Raw genomic sequence first — 19,579 nt, forward strand, 5'->3', positions numbered from 1 at the left:
GCTGTCCGTCCACATAAAAGGTACCTAGATCGAAGAGAGTTAGATATTCATTACCGTCACATAAATATATGAAGCAGCTGTCGTCTCTTAATCCATATTGATAATCAGCTACACGTGCTATTCCATTAATTTGAGAAAATTCACCGACAAGAGCATGTAAGATTCGAGACAGATTGATTCTTGGTGCGACTCGTTCCAGCAATAATACGCGAACTTTAAACTGATCACGTCGAATCTCTATTCGTGCTTTGCAATTCATAATTAATTCACAAAGTATTAAATTTTTAATGATACATTTGATTGCAGAATTTTCGAAGATATAACCATAGAAATTAATAGACAAGTAAAGATGCGAAAAATTCAAAATTAAATAAACCGTTACTAGTCATGCAGCAATATTGATTTTTGCGAGATGTCTGGCAGCACATTTCTCTCGTATAGTTCCGTTTCCAAAAAGAATATCTGCTACTCGAACGACTCCGTCACGTCCTTTATAAACCTTTATAACCTTAGCGCGCATCCATTCCTTTCGTGTATTATTTGGTGTAATATAAAGCACTAGGTCGTTTTCTTCTAGAGACGGTTGTGGATTTATCCATTTGGCTCTTCTTGTTAATTCGGGTAAGTATAAAGATACAAATTTTTCCATTATTTGATCTGCTAATTTCCTTCCATTTTTGTAAATTGATTTATCATCAATCGGTGCATATTTATTTTTGTGTAATCCTGGAAGTAGGGGCCATCCGGAACGATGTTTCGCCAAAATGTGTGGCGTTAAGATGATATCATCGTCTGCCGATATAGAATTATGTGTTAATGGTCTTTGGTTGATTCTGTGACACGCCTCATGTATGGCGATATTCAATTCAATTTTCGATACAGCTTTACGTCGGCGAGTAAGAACTTCGGCTAATGATCTTTTTACTTCCTTAATCAGTCTTTCGTAACACCCACCAAACCATGGACTCCCAGGTGGAATAAATTCCCAGTCAACAGCGTACGATTCCGATAGCTTGGTTGCGAGCACGTTTCTTGGCTTCTTCAACTGTTTATTCGCATTATCATAGTCTTCCTTCAGTAAGCGTGCTGCCCCAGTAAAGTTCGTCCCGTTATCGCTCAAGAACTTTCTAACAGGTCCGTGAGCGGCCCAGAATTGTACAATGGCTTCTAAGACTCGGAGTGACTCTAAGGATTCCAGTATATGTAGATGTATGAATCTGGTTAACATACATGCAAAAATCATTATCCATATTTTTGCTCTTCCCTTAATGTGTAATGGTCCGAGACAGTCGACTCCAGTGACTTCAAACGGCTGTGCACCAGGTTCGATACGATACAAAGGCAATGGTGCCATTTTTGGTTGGCATCTTGTTGCCATTTTGAAATTACAAATATTACAGGCCGATCTTACTTTCTGAAGCTTTCTTCTCAAATGCCTAATCCAACATCTCGTTCTAGCTGCAGCGATTTGCGATTCTAAACAGACATGACGAAATTCTAAATGAACATCCCGCAACATAGCATGAACAATTTCGTTATTGCTCGGTAGGAGAGGAGCAAATTGCTGGGGAAATTCTAATCGATTCAAATTTGCTCTCGAATTAATACGTATGAGCCCTTCCTGATCCATAAAAACGTTCAACTGGAGCCAATCTTTTCTAGTCACCTGTCTCCCTTTTCGTAGCGACTCATATTCCGATGGAAATGAGTCCTTCTGGATCTTACGGAATAGAAAATGTTCAGCACGTTCCAAGTCATTCGCTGTAAGGTGTGTGAAGGCTTCAAATTTTCTTTTCAATTCTTTTCTTACAGCCATATTATTAAATTGCTTAGTTCTTATTAATGGAACAAACGCATCCATAAAGATCTTTAAGGCACGAGCAGTCGCACGAACTAATTTCTTCCATGTCGACCTAATGTGAGGGCTTAAGTTATCCAACTTTGCAGCATTTGTGAATGGACAGTCAATTTTGGGCAATTCGTGTGTAGCATAGTTTAATTTTTGTAGATAGATATTATTGACAATTAGGATCTCATCCAGCTTTAATTTTTCTGGAGCAATCTTCGGCCAAAATTCTTTTGGTTGTTTTAGGAATTCTGGGCCAGTGAACCATTGTGAGCTACTGTTACTAAAATCTACTTTTTTTAATTTGGTACATAAGTCCGCTGGATTTGTTTGTGTGGATACGTAATTCCATTGGGTTCTTTCCGTCAGCTCTAAAATTTCTTCTATCGGAGAAATTGCGAATTTGATCAATCTATGATTAGGATTTACGATCCATTTTAGGACAATTTCTGAGTCTGTCCAGAAAAAGGTATCCATATTCAGCATACTGTAAATGCCTTTGATTGTTTTGCTGAGTCGTGCGGCCAATAGAGCGGACATTAACTCTAATCTTGGTATTTCTTTTATTTCTGTACCCGTATTTAATCTCAAAGGGGTTACTTTGGCTTTGGACATAATTAGACTCGTGAAAATCTTTCCTTCAACATTAATGGCAAAGTAGGCGACACATCCAAAAGCCTCGGCCCCGGCATCACAAAAGACGTGTAACTGTATCGAGTCAGCGTTACTAAGTGAGTCTATGTCACAATACATTCTTGGAATTTTCAGTTTCGCAACATTTTCAATATCAGTAAGCCATTCTCGCCAATCTTTAAGCAAATCAGGTGGAATTCTATCATCCCAATCCAATTTTAGTTTCCAAGCCCGTTGCAGCAGTATTTTGCCTCTAACGACAAAATGCGCTATCAGCCCCATGACATCATATATGCGTGCTATTGTACTTGCTAAATCGCGTTTAGTTGGTTGGTAGGCTGGATTTTTAGTTAAATTGACGAAGATATTGCGATCAAGTTGGAATACAAAGCAGTCATTGGTAGTATTCCAGCTACATCCTAGAACTTTAGTCGTATATTCTTCCAACTTCGTTGATTCTATCGGAAATATTTCTTTTTTAACCGACTCCATTGGTAAGGCTTTCAAGAACTTCGTTGAGTTACTTTGAAATGAGATTAAGTTCCAATTTATATGTCTACAGATTGCGATGCATTGATTCGCTAACTCGATTGCTTCAGTTACGGACGATTCTGAAGCTATTAAGTCGTCCATGTACATCAAATTTTTAATTGCATGTGCAGCCTTTGGGTACTGATCAACAAATTTATCTGCATTCCAATTTTTCACAAATTGCGAGACAAAAGGACTACAAGAAGGACCAAAAGCCATGGCACTTAAAATTAATGTTTGCATCTGATCATCATGATTCTCTCTAAATAATATTCGTTGCACTTGTTGATCTCTAAGACATATTCTTATTCTATGAAACATATGTTGGATATCAGCGGTGAATGCTACTCTATTCATTCGCATTACGAGTAAAGGTTTCAATAGATCAATTAACAGATCGGGACCTTTCAATAATAAGTCATTCAGGCACATCCCTTTGTATCTGGCACTTGCGTCATAAACATTCCGGAATTTTGGTGGGATTTTATTCATGTTAACTACTAAGCTCATTGGCATGTACCATACGTTTTGCCATGAAGCATTCAAATCAGTAGAATCAGCCACGCGACAATAGTTGAGGTTTAGAAGCTCTCTGACATTTTTGTTATATGCTAGAAGATGTGTTGGATTCTTCCTTAGACGCGCTTCTTGACTTAATTGTCTCTTGTAAGCATATCCGAAATTGTTGATCAGTTGTGGAATCGACTTGTCTTTGTTTCTATTCCAAATCAAAGGAACTTCGATTGATCCGTCATCTAGAACTTTCATTTCCTCTGAAAGAAGCTCTAACGCTTCTTTTTCTTTTTCAGTCATATGTGTTTGATTGGCTCTAACGCCAATGGATTCAATGCTGTTAAAATGAACAAGCAGTTTACTCAGCTCTTCATTTGAGACAGTATTTTCATCTTCAACAAACTCGATGACGGCTTGAGAGTTCAGGCATGAGACTCCAAATTCATTATGCGATCCTCCATACACACTAATTCCAAGTTTCGACTCAATTGCTACAGGATTGCCTTCTCCGCCTTCAATTAGTGGTTTCACGCTTTCTATAATAAATGCATGAGGTGACCCAATAAGCATAACGGGCTGCTGATTCTCATAACTCTCGAAATTTACGTTTTTGAGATAAGGAAACCTTAATTTTAGTGATGTCATGTCTAGTGATCTATGTGGTAGATGCAGGTCCTCGATAGAGTAACAATTCTTTAAAGTAATTTTCTCTGAATACGGCAGGACCCCTTTCACTATCATATCAAATCTTATTGCTGGACATTCCTTAACAGAATTATCTGTCCATTGTAACGATAATGTACATGCAGTACCTTTAATACCTAATGCGGTTCTCAGATCATCTCGTACCAATGTGACTTCTGCTGCGCTGTCACCGATACTGTATTCAGTCACGACCCCGTTGGGTCCGATAAAGTTGTTTTTAAACATTTTTACTGTTCTTTGAAAGTCGGTGGCGTGATGGTTGAATTGAATGATCCCAGCAAGAGAGGAGGAATGAGGAGCCACAGAATAATTACGGGGAGGCAGAGCATGAAAAAAGGTTCCGGCGGATCTACCAATACCATTAGAAGAGTTGGGGGCATTAACATTAGCATTGGGTACGGCATTATCATTTGGATTGGACGACTGCGAATTTGTTTCAGCCATTATTTGTCGAGCTCTATTAGCATTATTATTCGTATTTGACCTACGATTCTGTCGGTGATTTACGAAGTTTCCACTTCTAAAGGCGACGTTATGAATGCACAAATGATGCTTTTGGGTGCAACGTTTGGATCGATCGGTCTTAAATCCACATCCAAGTTTCAAGTTACATTCCGATGATTGATGGTCAGTGGAAATTATACAATTTTTGCATAAATTTTTCTCCTTTACTATTTTCCATCGATCAATTTCCTTCATCAATTGAAATCTGGTACACTCTAACGTATAGTGATCTATTTGATTACAAATGAAGCATTTTTTTGGTATGAGATTAATCTTTGACATGTCGTATCCGATATAAGGAGCCGATGTTTTATCTTTGATCTCAAATTTATAGGCCTCGTTATTATGTGATGTTGACGCTGTTGATGTACTGAAGCATGAATAAGGTCTGCCCTTCTTATCCTCTTTATCATCATTACCTTTATCTCTTTTTGATGGTCTTTCATCAAGTAAAGGTAGGCGTTCGGTTAAATAGTCAAAGATCAAATTCAAATTTACTACGATCTGCTGACGCGGATACAATCTTACAAAGAGATCCTTACATCTTGCACGATCTTCAATATTAAATTGATCGTAAATATTTTCACCTAAGTCGTTCGAGTTCAAACACCCTGTTTTTGCGTAAGTGCATGCCGAAAAGTATCCTTGTATTGCAATTTTGATTTTTACAACGTCTTCTCGATACAGTGGCCCATTAAGTTTAAGCTCTTTTAGCTCCTTTGCCTTTCGTCTCACCATAATCATCGGATCTCCAAAAGTCTCTCTCAAAACTTGCATAATGTCATTCAATGAGTGTGATGACAAAATATCCTTTACGACGTTGAACGCATTTCCTTTCAATGACCCTCTGACATGAAGCTTTACTGTCAAATCGTCACGGGGATATAAGCTTTTGTATCGCTCCACATCCTGTTCAAAATCAAGCCACTTTGTCGGATCCCCATTAAATTCAGTTATTTTCGGCATTGCCTTCCTTCGATTTGCTAAATACCGATCTTCCTCTTGTCTTTCTTGGCTTATTGTCAATCTATTAACGATATGAGTTAAGTCAACGTCGTTTGTGTCATCAGTATTGTCAGCTCTCGGTGGCTGCGCGTATGACACTGACTCAAGATGATTTGATGAATTTTCTGAAGGTGCCAAGACATTATTTGAGGCATAAAATTGATTCAACGTTTGCGTGCTATTAAAGTTTTCACGTAGAGCATTTGGTTGTGAAACTGGCTGTTGTAATTGACATTGCACAAGTAAGGACAATTGATTTTGGAGTTGTGCCATTTTTTCACCATATTCAGCCAATTTTCGTTTTAGTTCCGCATTTTCTGACTCCAACTGAGTATTTCCATTACTTTGTTGGGAAATTGACTGTGTCGACGGGTGTTTTGTAGAATTTGCTGACGTACCAACACTAAAAACTGTCGAATTATCGATCAAAATGAACGATGCTGTGTCATTAGGATCATATTCGTTATCCGTCTCGAAATCATCATCCGACTCTGCAATATTTGTCTTGAGAAATTTCTTACGGCGTTCAATCATAGACAGTTTGTATCCTGATGCTTTGTAGTAAGCTTGTGCTGCTTGATTCATGCAATTTTCACGACATTCAGAGCACTGGTATGGAACTTTTTCTGTTTTTACTAATTCCAATGTTAAATTCAAACATTTAACATGAAATACCCGGTCGCAGAAATAGCAGAACAGCATCGGGTGAAAATCATCACTATTAGTTGCCGTATTGCGACAAACTGCTAATCTTGACGGAGCCACACAAGTTTTACTGCAACACTTGATTATTTTTTGATTAATTTTTGGTCCCGATAAAAAGAAGGCTCGAGGGTGTGTCACGTTCGGATCCTTGTTGCTTAATTCAACGATCCATTCCGGATTGACATATCCATCGATAAATGGATGCATTACTGCCATTTGCTTGCCACTGCACTGACCGAATCTCCCAACAGAGTCTATTTGTCTTGTTGATCGGCACTTGCAAGTCAGTTATTTGCTCAATTTCTATCAATCAAACAAATAAATGCGATTATCCTAATTTCAAGCAATTAGAATGCAATAATCGACTTAGAGGATTTCGCAAGCACCTAATCACTTCTGGACTTACTGGATTTTAACCTACAACGATACAAGAACAAAAGCAAAGTATAAATTTTATGTCTATTGTTTTAAAATTTTATCAAATTTAATTTTGTTGATAACGCTTTAAATCCTTCTGCTTGTATCGTATATCCTCTATTGTGCTTCAATCTTCCTCTAATCCGCTATTATATTTTAAAATATTTTCGAAAAACTTTCTGTGGGGGAAATCTGCAATATTTCTGGAACCTGCTGAATAAAACACTCGATTCTTCTTGATTATTAATCCCTTATTTTATTAATCTCAGATCTATAAAAAATAAAATGTAATTCATAAAAGAATCGCTCTTAATTTAATTAAAAAACTTACTTTTCGAAAATATTATCTTTTCCCGCACAAATTTCTTAAAATATAAACAACAAAGGGCAAAAACTATATTCGTTAAATTTAACGAATTCAAATTACTTAATATGAATTTAAAAAAGCCGTTAATATTGAAATTCATCGTTAATCCAGTAATAAAGATAAGATAAAAGTAAGTACGAAATCAGAGCTCAAATCAATAAAAGAAATACAAATAGAACATGTCATCAATTGCATGACATCTAAGCAACAACGATAAATGCTTCCCACAAGCTTCCTATTGTTCCCAAACATCAAAACTCAATTTTGCAATCTCAGCAATATTTTCTTTCATAACTTAACATTTATTTATTTTTTGTCCTGTTTCATATTTCAATTTAAGTATCCCCTTAAGCTATCATAAATTATTGTTTGCTTTAGAGCAATGTCAGAAGGACTTTGAGAGTTTGGATTCTAAAAGTCCCAAAAATTCATCTCCACTTTTTATGGGTCAAACTAAAGTCAAGCTAGAGTTGGCAGGACTCCAGTATGGAGAAGAGATGCAAAACAGGCACCTGTGACAGGCAAAATTTGTACAATTTGATAATTTGTATGGTTTTGCAAGAAAAACAATGCAAATTTTCACGAATTTGTAAGTTTTTTGCCTGTAACAGGTGCCTATTTTGCAATTTTGGTATGGAGGCGTCTCAAGGATTCCTGTATAGAGGCATTCTTACAGACCCCTAAATAGTGAAATCCGAATTCCAGGGCGAATCCCTAAATAGTGAAGTCCGGATTCCAGTAGAGACGCCTCAACATTGTAGTTCTGCTGTCGCTTATTCGACTTTTTATGAAATCAAACTCGACACATTATCTTGTCTATTTATATAATTGTTTCTGTGTGATTTAATCTCGAAAGGATTTATATAAAAAGCATATTGCACTTTCATATATATTGAAAAAAAAAAAATTGGAGATTGTTTTGTTTACTCGAGTAAAGTCTTTTAAATTTGTTTTTATTTGATCAATATACAACTGTCCTAAAAGTCAATAATCTTAAAATGTGACCTTTATTGACCAGAAGCACAAAAAAAATATAAAAATTGCTCTTATCATCCAATAAAAAATATTACCCACGGGCGAAAGGAATTCCGTAGTAAATGTTTACAATACCACACCTACTTCCATCAGCATTTTCTCAACAATTTGATGAACGACCTTTCGTAAAGACCTTAAATTCTATTTCGATTAAAGATGATAGATGTAGAATTTTGGTCGAATATACATGATGATCATCATTAGTGCTTTGTTCCTTAAAGAAAAAAACCTTTTCATGGCATTTATTTATCCATCAATTTATATCATTTCCACATCATTCATTCCCTCAATTCAAAGTCCATACAGTTTTCAAGTCTTTAATCATTTCATCATGAATGCAATAAAAGCAGAATAATGATAATAATCATCATGTTACTAAGTTCCCTTGTGGGGGATATTGAGAGAATCTTTGAATATATGCTAAAATTTAAGGATGATTTTGGTCGGGATCTTGCTACTGCTGAGGTTCTAGAGGACAAAGGACACTTCTTCACAACATATCCTAAGTGAGACTTGAAACTACGTCATATGACCTCAAGTTGCATGCTCCTACCACTGAGCTAACAAGGGGTTATTAGAGAGAGTGGCACGAAGCATACTTAAACCTTCATTCTCTATTCAGTGCTCAAAAGACAATTATTATCATTGCACTGAATCACTGCACAAATCCTACAGGATTCAGTAGTTCTTCAGGAAAAAAGGGCTAAGCTCTAGCCTGAGAAACTAGACGGTAATACCGCTATATCCATACATATCCCTAACAGACAAAGAAACCGTTTTTAGGTACTTACTTACTTAACATGGTTGCACTGATTGCACCATGTTTCTATGTGGAGCTTAGGTTACAACAGAAGGCTTTCCATCTGACTCTGTTACTGGCTCTGTCACCTAGTTTGTACAAATTCTCTGTCCGCACGTTGAGCTGACATTTTTTCATCACTGTTCTGCGCCAAGTAGCTTTAAGGTACAATAGTGCTATTTCAGTATCATGCAAGCATGCTTTATGCCTGTTAGGGAATAACTCTCGCCATTTTTCATTAAAACACCGCCGATACCGCCTAGTTTCTCAGCCTGGGCTGGACTTATACTCATTTTCTAACAGACAAGAAGCATACTTACCTAAATGAGCATGCACTTATTAGAACATGCTCAATTTTGTGAGCATCATAAGTAAGTTGTCTATCCTGGAATTTTCAAAAATATCCATCCATTAGCCTAAAAAAATCCACTCAAATTCCTCACATAAGCATCATCTATCCCATCTAAAAGAAGAAAAGAGAATCCCCCCTTGAAATTCATCTCATTGTAAAAAAAAATGATAACGAACTGATGGTATAGTAAGATAAGAAATACGTCCTGATGCTCAAGAGAGACATTTTTCATCATGATTGCTGCTGGAATTATAATGATTATTATTTGATCTTTTTAGCCAAGAAGAAAACTTTTTCATCTTTTTTTCTCTCGTTGTCATCTTTGTTGCTTTACGTTTGCTGTATGGATCATCGAGGCAGAAAAAAAGAAGCTTTAAGAGTGGGGGAAATGATTGATTTTTAAAGTTTAGAAGAAGAAGCTTTGGTGGATTTAAAGTTGATTTAGTTGATACTCGATGATTTTTTTGGGGAAGTTGGGGGAAATGGCACAAAGAGTCAATGATGAGGCACGGCATGCCTTATACAGATCTATTGTGATGCATGACCTCCCATAGGTGTCGCCTGAAGCTGGTTCTATGGCTGGTTTTCCAATTTCTGTCAATTTCCATTATCAAGCGCAACACAACCTTATCGACAGCTTAGTTCCAAGAGGTCTTTGGTCGTCCACGACGGCACACCTTAGTTTTCGAGACATACTGCACAAAGGAGTGACTCATAAGAATAAGGATTGTCCGTCCCAACCTGAATACGCATATTGACGCAGATAAGCCTTTCTTCGTTGACATACATGACATACATGCTGAAATAGAACCTTAATAGCCAAAACAATAACATCTCAATCTTCTACCTCCTTAAATCACAAAACAATCAGTCAGCAACACAACGAATCAGCCCACAACCTAGTAACTCAACCAGCAACTCACCCAGAATACAGAAAGTAAGCTTTAAGTATGTTAAAAGAATTTAAGACACCCACAAGTATCAAGTCTGCAAAATTTCCTAACCATAAAGAAGACTCTATAAGTGGATGAAGCTATAATATATGCAAATTTACGTATTTCCGAAAAGAAAGGAAAAAAAAAAAAGCTTGAAACTTTTTAAGTTCTTCTTTTTGTATTAAATGAATAAGCACATACAGAATAAGGGTTCTTGGATGCCGAGATGAAGACTTTCCGGTCTTGAAAGTTGCCGAGACTGAGACTTAGAGGAATTCCCTTATAGCTTTAGAGCCTTAGTGTCTTATTGTCTTAGTGTATCAATGTCACAGTATCTCAATGTCACAGTGTCTCAGTGTCACAGTGTCGTTTTAGTGTCTCAATGTCTCAGTGTGTCGCAGTGTCTCATTGTCTTAGTGTCACAGTGTCTTATTGTCTCAATGTCTTATTGTCCCCGTGTCTCAGTGTCTCATTGTCACAGTTTCTCAATGTCTCAGTGTCTTAGTGTCTCAGTGTCTCAATGTCACAGTGTCTCAGTGGCTCAGTGTCACAGTTTCTCAATGTCTCAGTGTCTCAGTGTCTCAGCCTCAATGTCTCTGTGTCTCAGTATCACGAATCCTCAGGAAACCCTAAACACACATCCGAAAAGAATAAAACTTCACATCCTATCCCATAATTTTCATAATAATCATTATTATACATTCATGTTCATACATTAAATGAATTTTATAATAAGTAATAATAATAAATGTAAAAGTTTTACATGATGAAAAAAAAAATTTCCATCAATTCAGGCACATGAAGTAGTTTTTGAATATGATATTATGTAGTTTGGATGAGAAGGCTTTTCAATCCATCCCTTCTTTTTCTTATATTTTTGTGTATTTTACATCATGTTAATTTTTTAAAACTTTCATATAATCAACTCTTGCGTAAAAGAGTATTAAGCTCTTCCATTTGTCCGCTTTTATGCTTTACAAAATAATTTAATCTTTTGTATCATGAATCATGATGATACACGTGGTGTTTGCGTAGCGTTGGATGTATTGTTGGGTTTATGTTTATTTTGGGAATTTGTTCGAGTTTTTTGAGAAAAAAGGGAACATGACGAGGATTGGTCTTTAATTTATGTCGAGTGTGTTTGACGAAGCAGCAATTGTTCTCATCTTAAATTCCACTTTTTGGTAGTAATTTGTTGTATTTGATTCGTTGACGATATCCATACATGGTCCAAGGAAAAATTGTGGTATACAAGGCAATGTGTCTTGTCACAATTTGTATGTCGCGAATACACAAATCGAGATGATGTGACTAGAAACAGCGAAAAAGTATTCAAAATTTAAATCCTCTAATTTGGATTCGAGCTCGGGCTCGAAAGAGTTTGTTGTAGATTTGGAAGATTGACATTCTTACACAGTGCTGTCCAAAATGTTCGACTGAGGATATGCTACGAACGAAACTATGCATGACACGATATTTTGTCACTTGTGTGTCTCGGCACACAATTTGGGCAACACTGCTCTAACCACTACGTGTAAGGCGCTAGGGCGTCAGACCTTTACATTCTGTTAACTAACAGCTTAAACTGAACCGTTCTGACACTGATTCATTTCGACTCCCGAGACTAAATTTGTTTGACCCTTGATTGACTATAAGCCCTTAGAACCTGAAAATGCGCTTAGACCACCCTTAAATCCTCAAATTCCTGTCAACTTTTTCCATAGAATATTTTTATTATGTATGAAAAGTCTTAACAGAGAGAGCGAAAAAAAAATCTTATTTCACATCACCGCGCTTCAAAATAGAACAATACACACAAAAAACTTGAATAATGAAAAATATGAACATGACTAAAGGCAGCGGCAGGAAAGAGAAACTTTTTCATTTTTCACTCATCATCGTAAATGAATAATTAAAATGTGATTTTGTTGTTTACAAAACTGCATATTATTCATTAACGTACATTATTCACATACACACGCCATGCAATTAAAACTTTATCGTTTGCATTACAATTGAAAATTATTAAAAGCATGTTTTGTAATTTGTCAAGTGAATTCTCTCCTATTTCAAACATATTAATCGAATTTGAAATATGAGTACCGAGCGACACAGTGTGAGGAATTGCGTTATTTGCAGTAAAATTGGTTCAAAATTTGGAGTCGATGAACCGTCGGAACAGCTGTGATTCTTAAAATTAATACGGCAGCACAGCACTGTCCTAGCAAACAAGCTGCCGATTTCTCCGGTACTATACGGTATGGTACGCTACAGTACGACTTGATACGGTACAGTACGACATGGTACGGTACAGAACGACATGGTACGATACAGTACGGCATGGTATGGTACAGTACGGCATGGTACGGTACAGTACGGCATGGTATGGTACTGCATGAAATGGTATGGTACAGTGGTATGCTCTAACCACTGCCGTACCATCGAACCACTATACCATACCACCAGTACCATTGGTACGATACATGCATACCACTCTGCCATACCAGGTGTACCACTGTCCAATTCCATTGGATTATCTATACTGTATTGTACAATACCGGACCGTATGATGCCGTACCGTCCCAACACCAGAGCAATCAGCCAAAGATGTGCTGTTCGGGATTGTTGTGCTTTAATAATTTCAAATTTATTACGTCAAAGTTTCTCTTATGAACATGCAATCATGAATGTGCCTTAAAATTTTCTCCAATTTTATACACTTTATAGTTTCATATGTGTGTACATAACATAGCACCATTGGCAATAATTCAAATTACATTCATTTGACTTATTTAAAAAAAAAAATTTTCTCTCGCTTGCTTCCTCTAACTCTATTTATAAATGTATATTTTTCCATTCAAGCACTTTGCTAGATTAAATTTCATAGTTAAACAACAAGTTAGCAAACAGCAGGCAAACATACATAGACAAGTAGAGCAAAAAATTATTCTTGTTCTTGTTCCTTTCGCTTTTGTGTGAAATACTAAAACTTTTAAGGAAATGAATTTATGCATGAGATGTAATATTTCTACATTTAGGTATTGAAAAGAGGAATAAAATTATTTTTTGGTATTGAAGAGGCATTAATAGTGATGTATGTGAGGAATCAAGGATTTTTAGTTTGAATAACGAACGTAATAAATATTCTTGGAATTTAGAAGGTGAATATCCATTGGGGATGGGATTTTAAAATGATTTTGTGGCATTTGATGTCATTAGTTTTGATTTTAACGAATTAGCGAGACAGAGACAGAGACTGAGATTGAGACAGAGACTGAGAATGAGATTAAGATTGAAACTGAGGCCAAGTAGACCAAGGACAATGAGATGACCATCATAAAGACAGAAAACACCAAGAACACTAAGAACACTGAGAAGGACCGAGAAGACCGACAAGACCGACAAGACCGAAGAAGACCAAAGAAGACCGAAGAAGACCGAAGAAGACCGAAGAAGACCGAAGAAGACCGAAGAAGACCGACAAGACCGAGAAGGACCGAGAACGACCGAGAACGATCGAGAACGACCGAGAAGGACCGAGAAGGACCGAAAAGGACCGAGAAGGACCGAAGACAAGCGACTGACTTTAAAAATAGCTGCACTTATAGAATAGACTCAGAAATTATGCAGCATACAAGCTCACACCCAATCCACCATAAGTATTATTAATGTGATTTGCATACACTATAAAATACCTCATTCTACACCTTATTTCATACGTCTTCTATTTCAATCAACTTATGCAAATAACCATAATTGTATCACATGTACTTGATCATCAAGGAACACAAGTGATAGTGCAAAATTTATAATTACATCGTAAATAAAATTTCTAGAATGTAATTTTACCCAAAGTTCATTATAAACACAAAAATGCAATTTAATAAATTACTAAAAATATCCTCAAAATGGCACATACATGAAAGAGCATAAATAAATGTGGTCATACATCGGATAATTCCATGTTCCACACAATACAGAGATTAAATTTAAATTGTGTATTTGTGGTACAAATTGGAAGTGGATTTTCGATGTTGTGTGAAAATTTAATCAAAATTCAATGCAATTAGTTGAAAATCCCAAAAGCATAAATTCTATGGCTTCATAGACAGTTTTTCAGTATCTAATAGAATTTTCAGCCCACAATTATAATTAACAGGCATATATACAGGCATAGACTACAAAATTCAATCGATGAAAATCTCAAAAGGCATGGGAGACATCCGCAATTAAGCAAATTAGTTTGTTGACTATTCTCAATTCACATTTCAGCATATCGATATGGTAATTTAACTTTCTTATTAAATGATACACAAAGGGCAACATAAGTACTTCCACATACGACAGATGCTTGTTTTTTGTTTTCTTAAGATAGTCTCTGTCTGTGTCACATTGATGGAAGAATATTTGAATGAAATTTGCATAAATAAATAAAGCATAGACAATTTTCTGTATCTTCAATTTTGCATGCATTTGAGTATCAATCGATTGCTTTTTTTGTGGGGTAAATTGGCATATCAGCAAATAAAATTGATGGAGTCAGAAAGGGTTTGGAATGGTTCAATCGGATTGAATGTGGAGGTTAGAATTGATTGCCTTATTTACTTACTTACTTTGTTGGTCGTACATATCAATTTTGATCCGTCAAGCCATTAAGCCTCCCTTCAGATGCCGCCTGATACTGGACCTATCGCTGGGTTCCGCTAGACAATTTCTAATACCAAATGCAACATTTTCGCTGTCAACGGCTTCCCCTACGCATTCTTTGGACGTCCTCGTGATCTTTTGTCATCTACAAAGTCAGATTTGAAGACCCTTTTTGAAGAGTTCCTACAGGCCTTCTTACGATTAAGATTTGATTTATTAAGTTTATTTTGATATTTACTTGGAATTGAGGAAGCTGAAGTCTGACTTCAAAACGGACCTAATGTCAAGTTTAACCTTCTTTTGGCTTTCCATTGATACCGCAAAATACACCACTGGTGATTCAGCAAAATGTCGAAATCAGTACTTTGAAGAATATAGTTAAAGCTTGTCCAAAGTTCCTCCTCAGAATCTTTACAATTCCTCAATCATACTAGCGGACGTTGTGATATTTACAACACACCATTTCCGAAATCAATTTGTACAAAAAAGCAACATAAGATGACACTCAAGTGGAGACGGGGTAAATTTTGTTAACTGGACTTCTAGAGAACAAAGTACACATTCCAATGCAGTAGACATTGGCAGAACGCCCCTATGCAGATAGGTAATTTCATTTACTTAATGAACAATGACTAAATGAACTGAGGAAATTGTTGTACTTATATAGCACTAGAGAACTGCTCACTATGCAGTTTCTGTTTGTGCTAAATAATGGAGTTCCCAATCTTCTAGGGGGCGTTCTTCCTATGTCTCCTACATCTACAATATAGCCTGAATGGGACTCGAACCCACGTCCTGAAGAGTGTGGCACAAAATACACTTAAACCTCCATTCTCTATACAATGCTCATTTTATTAGCACCAATTTCGAGTGCTTATCGTTCCCGAGTGGACAAAAATACGTTCGAGCTAGTCATCAATTGGAGATCAACAGGTAATAAAGCCTTTTTGTCCACTAAAGTTTGTATTAGACCACAGCCAAAAATCCATCATTTTTACTATAAACCAAATAAGCCTGAAAAATCCTGAAGTTCAAAATTTATTTCCAAACACATCAAGTCACCCCCAACTGACTTCCATATTTCAAATAAACCCCCATAAAATCTCCAGCCGCATCGGAAGTAATAAATATGTGTAATCCAATAAACACGACAATAACTTAAGATTTTTTTCTTTCTTATTGTATAGCTATCAACAGTCATAGCATTAAGTTCCATACAAGCAATTCATTCATATTAAGTCATTGTGACAATGATGAGATCAAATGTCATCAGATAATGTCAAATGAATTGAGCGGAAATTACCATCACTCAATAGACACAAGACACAAGACACAAGAGTAAAGATGAAGACTTTTTCATTTCCTTGAACGTAGAAAAGCTTTTTAATGTCAATTTTCAATGTCAATTCATTTAATGATATTGTTGTCAACGGGATCTTGTTGTGTTTTAGTTGTTCCTGGTGTGGAGTCAGATGATAAATGATGGCTTGTTTTTTGAGGGGATGGATGCTTTAAAATTATAAAGAATTATTGGAATTTTTGCAACTTCTTTGTGGGTTGTTGTTCGTTGTAGCCTTAACATACTCAGGATGTCATTCTTTAGCCTACCCTACACGGATTAGCATGACTTTTCTGGTTTACTCCCATCCACTCTATCCTAGGCACTCTTGAACTGAAGGAGAAGTCGGATAGCAGGGTACATTAAAATAGTTCTGCAGAGCCCTGCTTATCCGTGTAGGGTAGGGTAGAGCGAGATATCTCGAGTAGGGTAGAGTAGGACATCTCGGGTAGGTTATCAAGCCGGCCCCTGCAATACAAAATCGAAAGAACTTTTGACTTTCTGGATGGAACGAGATCTCGAGGTAGACCAAGGAGCTCATGGAATTACTGTGTGAGCAACGATTCAAAAATGCTGGGAACTAGAAACTGGTAGAAGTTAGTTAAAGACTGATCCAGCTTTCGACGAACTCCAAATGCGGGAACAGGCTTTCGTGCGCCTTGGTCAAGAATGTAAGTGAATAAGGAGGATGTAAGTCACGTCTCTGCCATCAACAAATTTTTTGGCATTGTCGGGACCTATCTTTATCTTGGTTTCAGTCTCGATAACCGACCTTTACTTACTTACTTTCCTACTTAAAATCACGAGCTTGTACAAATTCAATTTTGACATCTAATTGACATTTTCGCAACCCGGACCTAGGGACGCTTCCGAACCTATGACCGTCATTCCCTTGTTCTCTGACCCTAGTTCCTATAAACCCCAATCAAAACGCACCAAACCTATTTTTCATCACTTTATTTCACGGAAAGAAGAAATTTGGATTTTCCTTAAAAAAGCACTTTAAAATAGTATAAGCTGCATCACAATAATCCTTATTTCCAGCACCAAAATCTTTACAGACGCTAACAGCACGTTTTGTGTCCTCCCTCAGCTCGTCAGGCATCAATGTGTCAATATTCTTAATAACTGAATCGACATTCATCTTTCCTTTTTTAACCTGTTGATGGAAGTGAAGAGAGAGAGTTGAGGATTTTTAATGACTAAGTATACAGTTGATGGGTACGGAAATTAAGAATGATGTTTTAAGCATCTACTTTTAGATAGCAAAGTTGATGTATGATAAAGTCGACAAGGCACTGCTTGACTTCAAACAAACTGTTCGAGTTGACATCCCGAGCGACACAAATGAAGAAGGCTCTGGGATGGAGCCCTGCCAAGGAGCAGCCTCTGTATGGCTACTTGGATTGCTGCTTTCCCGATCGGCACATATTGAAATGATTCCACTAACCGCGACGAGGTGGCAACCAAGCCGCAGCCACTTGGTAACATTTCAACATGTGCAGATCGGGTTGCAACCTTAAATGCTCCTTGCGGACCCTTCATTGCATGTGTCACTCGGTCTTCAATCCCTTCTACATACCATATTCATCATCTCCAGTACACAACTTATATAGCACTTTAGTTCCTTTCCATCACCTAATTTACCAGCTCTCATACTCTCCAATGCATCCTGACTAACTTTCGATTTTTGTATGCAAACCATACGTACAGGTTCAGTTGCCTGTTGCATTTGCTCGATTGTAATTTTAGCACAGTTAAGATTGTGAACAGTAATGATAAAAGTTACAATGAATAATGTTCGTTTCATGCTTGTTACTTCCTATGAAAGTGATTAATTGTAAAATGAGACATTGTTATTGACTTTTTCACTTTTATATGCGGTGAAATTTTTTAGTTTTAGCTATTCATAAGATTTAATGCATGACTATTAATTATTAATATTGTTATTAAAGTAGTTAAGTGACGTACTGACTTGCTGATTTGTTAATTCCGTTTTTGGTTTTAATATGTTTTAGATGTGATTATAATAATGGAAATTTTACAGTTTTTAGGGCACATTCGGAAGTTAGGTAACTTACTTCCTTACTTCTGACCTTACGGATCATCTGCAATCCATCTGTTGGCCTCTAAAACTGACTCTATCACTGGGTATACTTTGTCAATTACCAATATCAAATGCTTCACTGTCTCTATCAATTTTCTCTTTCCAAAAGTTTTTTGACCGCCCTCCCGGCCAACACTAAGCGTTTCGTGATTTCCGAACGTTCTATTATCCTTAGGAGCTGACTACTTATTACGTAATGCTCTTATGAGAAGGAAAGAAGGTGGACTTGACATTTTGTTACACCTCACCTACTTGCCTGCATCGGTTCTCGGCTGTAATGGCTAAGATCAAAGTGTCGTATCTGTTCTTATGAGCTTAACATCTGGTAGTTTCTGCATTGCAGAACAAACTTCGCTGGCCGTACAGATCAACTGTGATCCATGACCTCCCTCAGGTGACGCCTAAAACTAATTCTATCGCCGGCTTCTGCCTGCCAATACCAAATTCATTTCTGTCTCTATCGACAGCGCCTTGGTTACGTCTTGGTTACATCTAAATTTGACACAAAGGGGAGATGACAATCACAAAGTCGAAAGTTTTTTGCGTTACGTAATAAGGGGCCGTTCACTTATTACGTTCGCTTTTTAGGGGGGGGGGTCTAGGATTTTGTAACAGCCTCAACCAAAAATTTTTTTTTTAACGACATTTTGTAACGAGGGAGAGGCGGTCTAGAAATTCGTTTTTTTGCGTAACGTAACGTAGTGAACGGCCCCTAAGCGAACGATCCCGTAGATAGATATTGTAATTATAGAATATACTTGGATTAAATGACATTATTAAAGTGTAGAGTCGATGACAGGTCAGACATACCAGGAACCTAAAGCAGTTCAGCTGCTTTATTAACGTCCGATCATTCACAGTGGATCAAAAGGAACTAATCATCATCAATTGACAAATCATGTAAGACACCAAAAAAGCAGCAATTGCATAATGGCTGGAACGTCAGACAAAGTTGACAGATCACCGTAGTGCAGACCATAGGACTACCAAAGAACAGGCAGTTTAACTTGAAGAATAGCACTTTCAAATGATTATCATTGTCTTAACCGCTTCCTTAACCATCTTCCAAAATGTTATTTTCAACTCATCAATCACTAAAGTCAGTTCCTTGCTTCTTAAAACATCATACTACCCAAATA

General features: G+C 36.9%; 2 protein-coding genes and 1 non-coding gene across 3 annotated transcripts; 1 reads left to right on the forward strand and 2 right to left on the reverse strand.

Annotated features, from left to right (window-relative positions):
- Positions 1-385: 385 nt before the first annotated feature.
- LOC139090061 (uncharacterized) lies at positions 386-6,649 on the reverse strand. Its single transcript, XM_070639747.1, has one exon. It carries the CDS (start codon positions 6,647-6,649, stop codon positions 386-388), a length of 6,264 nt encoding a protein of 2,087 aa, XP_070495848.1.
- A 10,645-nt stretch (positions 6,650-17,294) lies between these two features.
- LOC139090062 (general odorant-binding protein 72-like) lies at positions 17,295-18,155 on the reverse strand (the record flags this gene model as incomplete). Its single annotated transcript, XM_070639748.1, has 2 exons — positions 17,295-17,492; positions 17,916-18,155. Coding segments are annotated over 2 exons (438 nt in total), but the record flags the coding sequence as incomplete, so codon positions are not given.
- A 545-nt stretch (positions 18,156-18,700) lies between these two features.
- LOC139090063 (U2 spliceosomal RNA) lies at positions 18,701-18,813 on the forward strand. The gene has a single exon (XR_011544350.1). It is a non-coding gene; the product is annotated as a U2 spliceosomal RNA (small nuclear RNA).
- Positions 18,814-19,579: the final 766 nt, after the last annotated feature.

This window comes from Chironomus tepperi, unplaced genomic scaffold (assembly GCF_022539635.2).
Source record: "Chironomus tepperi strain 1889 unplaced genomic scaffold, CSIRO-AGI_Ctep_v1 contig_199, whole genome shotgun sequence".
NCBI lineage: Eukaryota > Metazoa > Arthropoda > Insecta > Diptera > Chironomidae > Chironomus > Chironomus tepperi.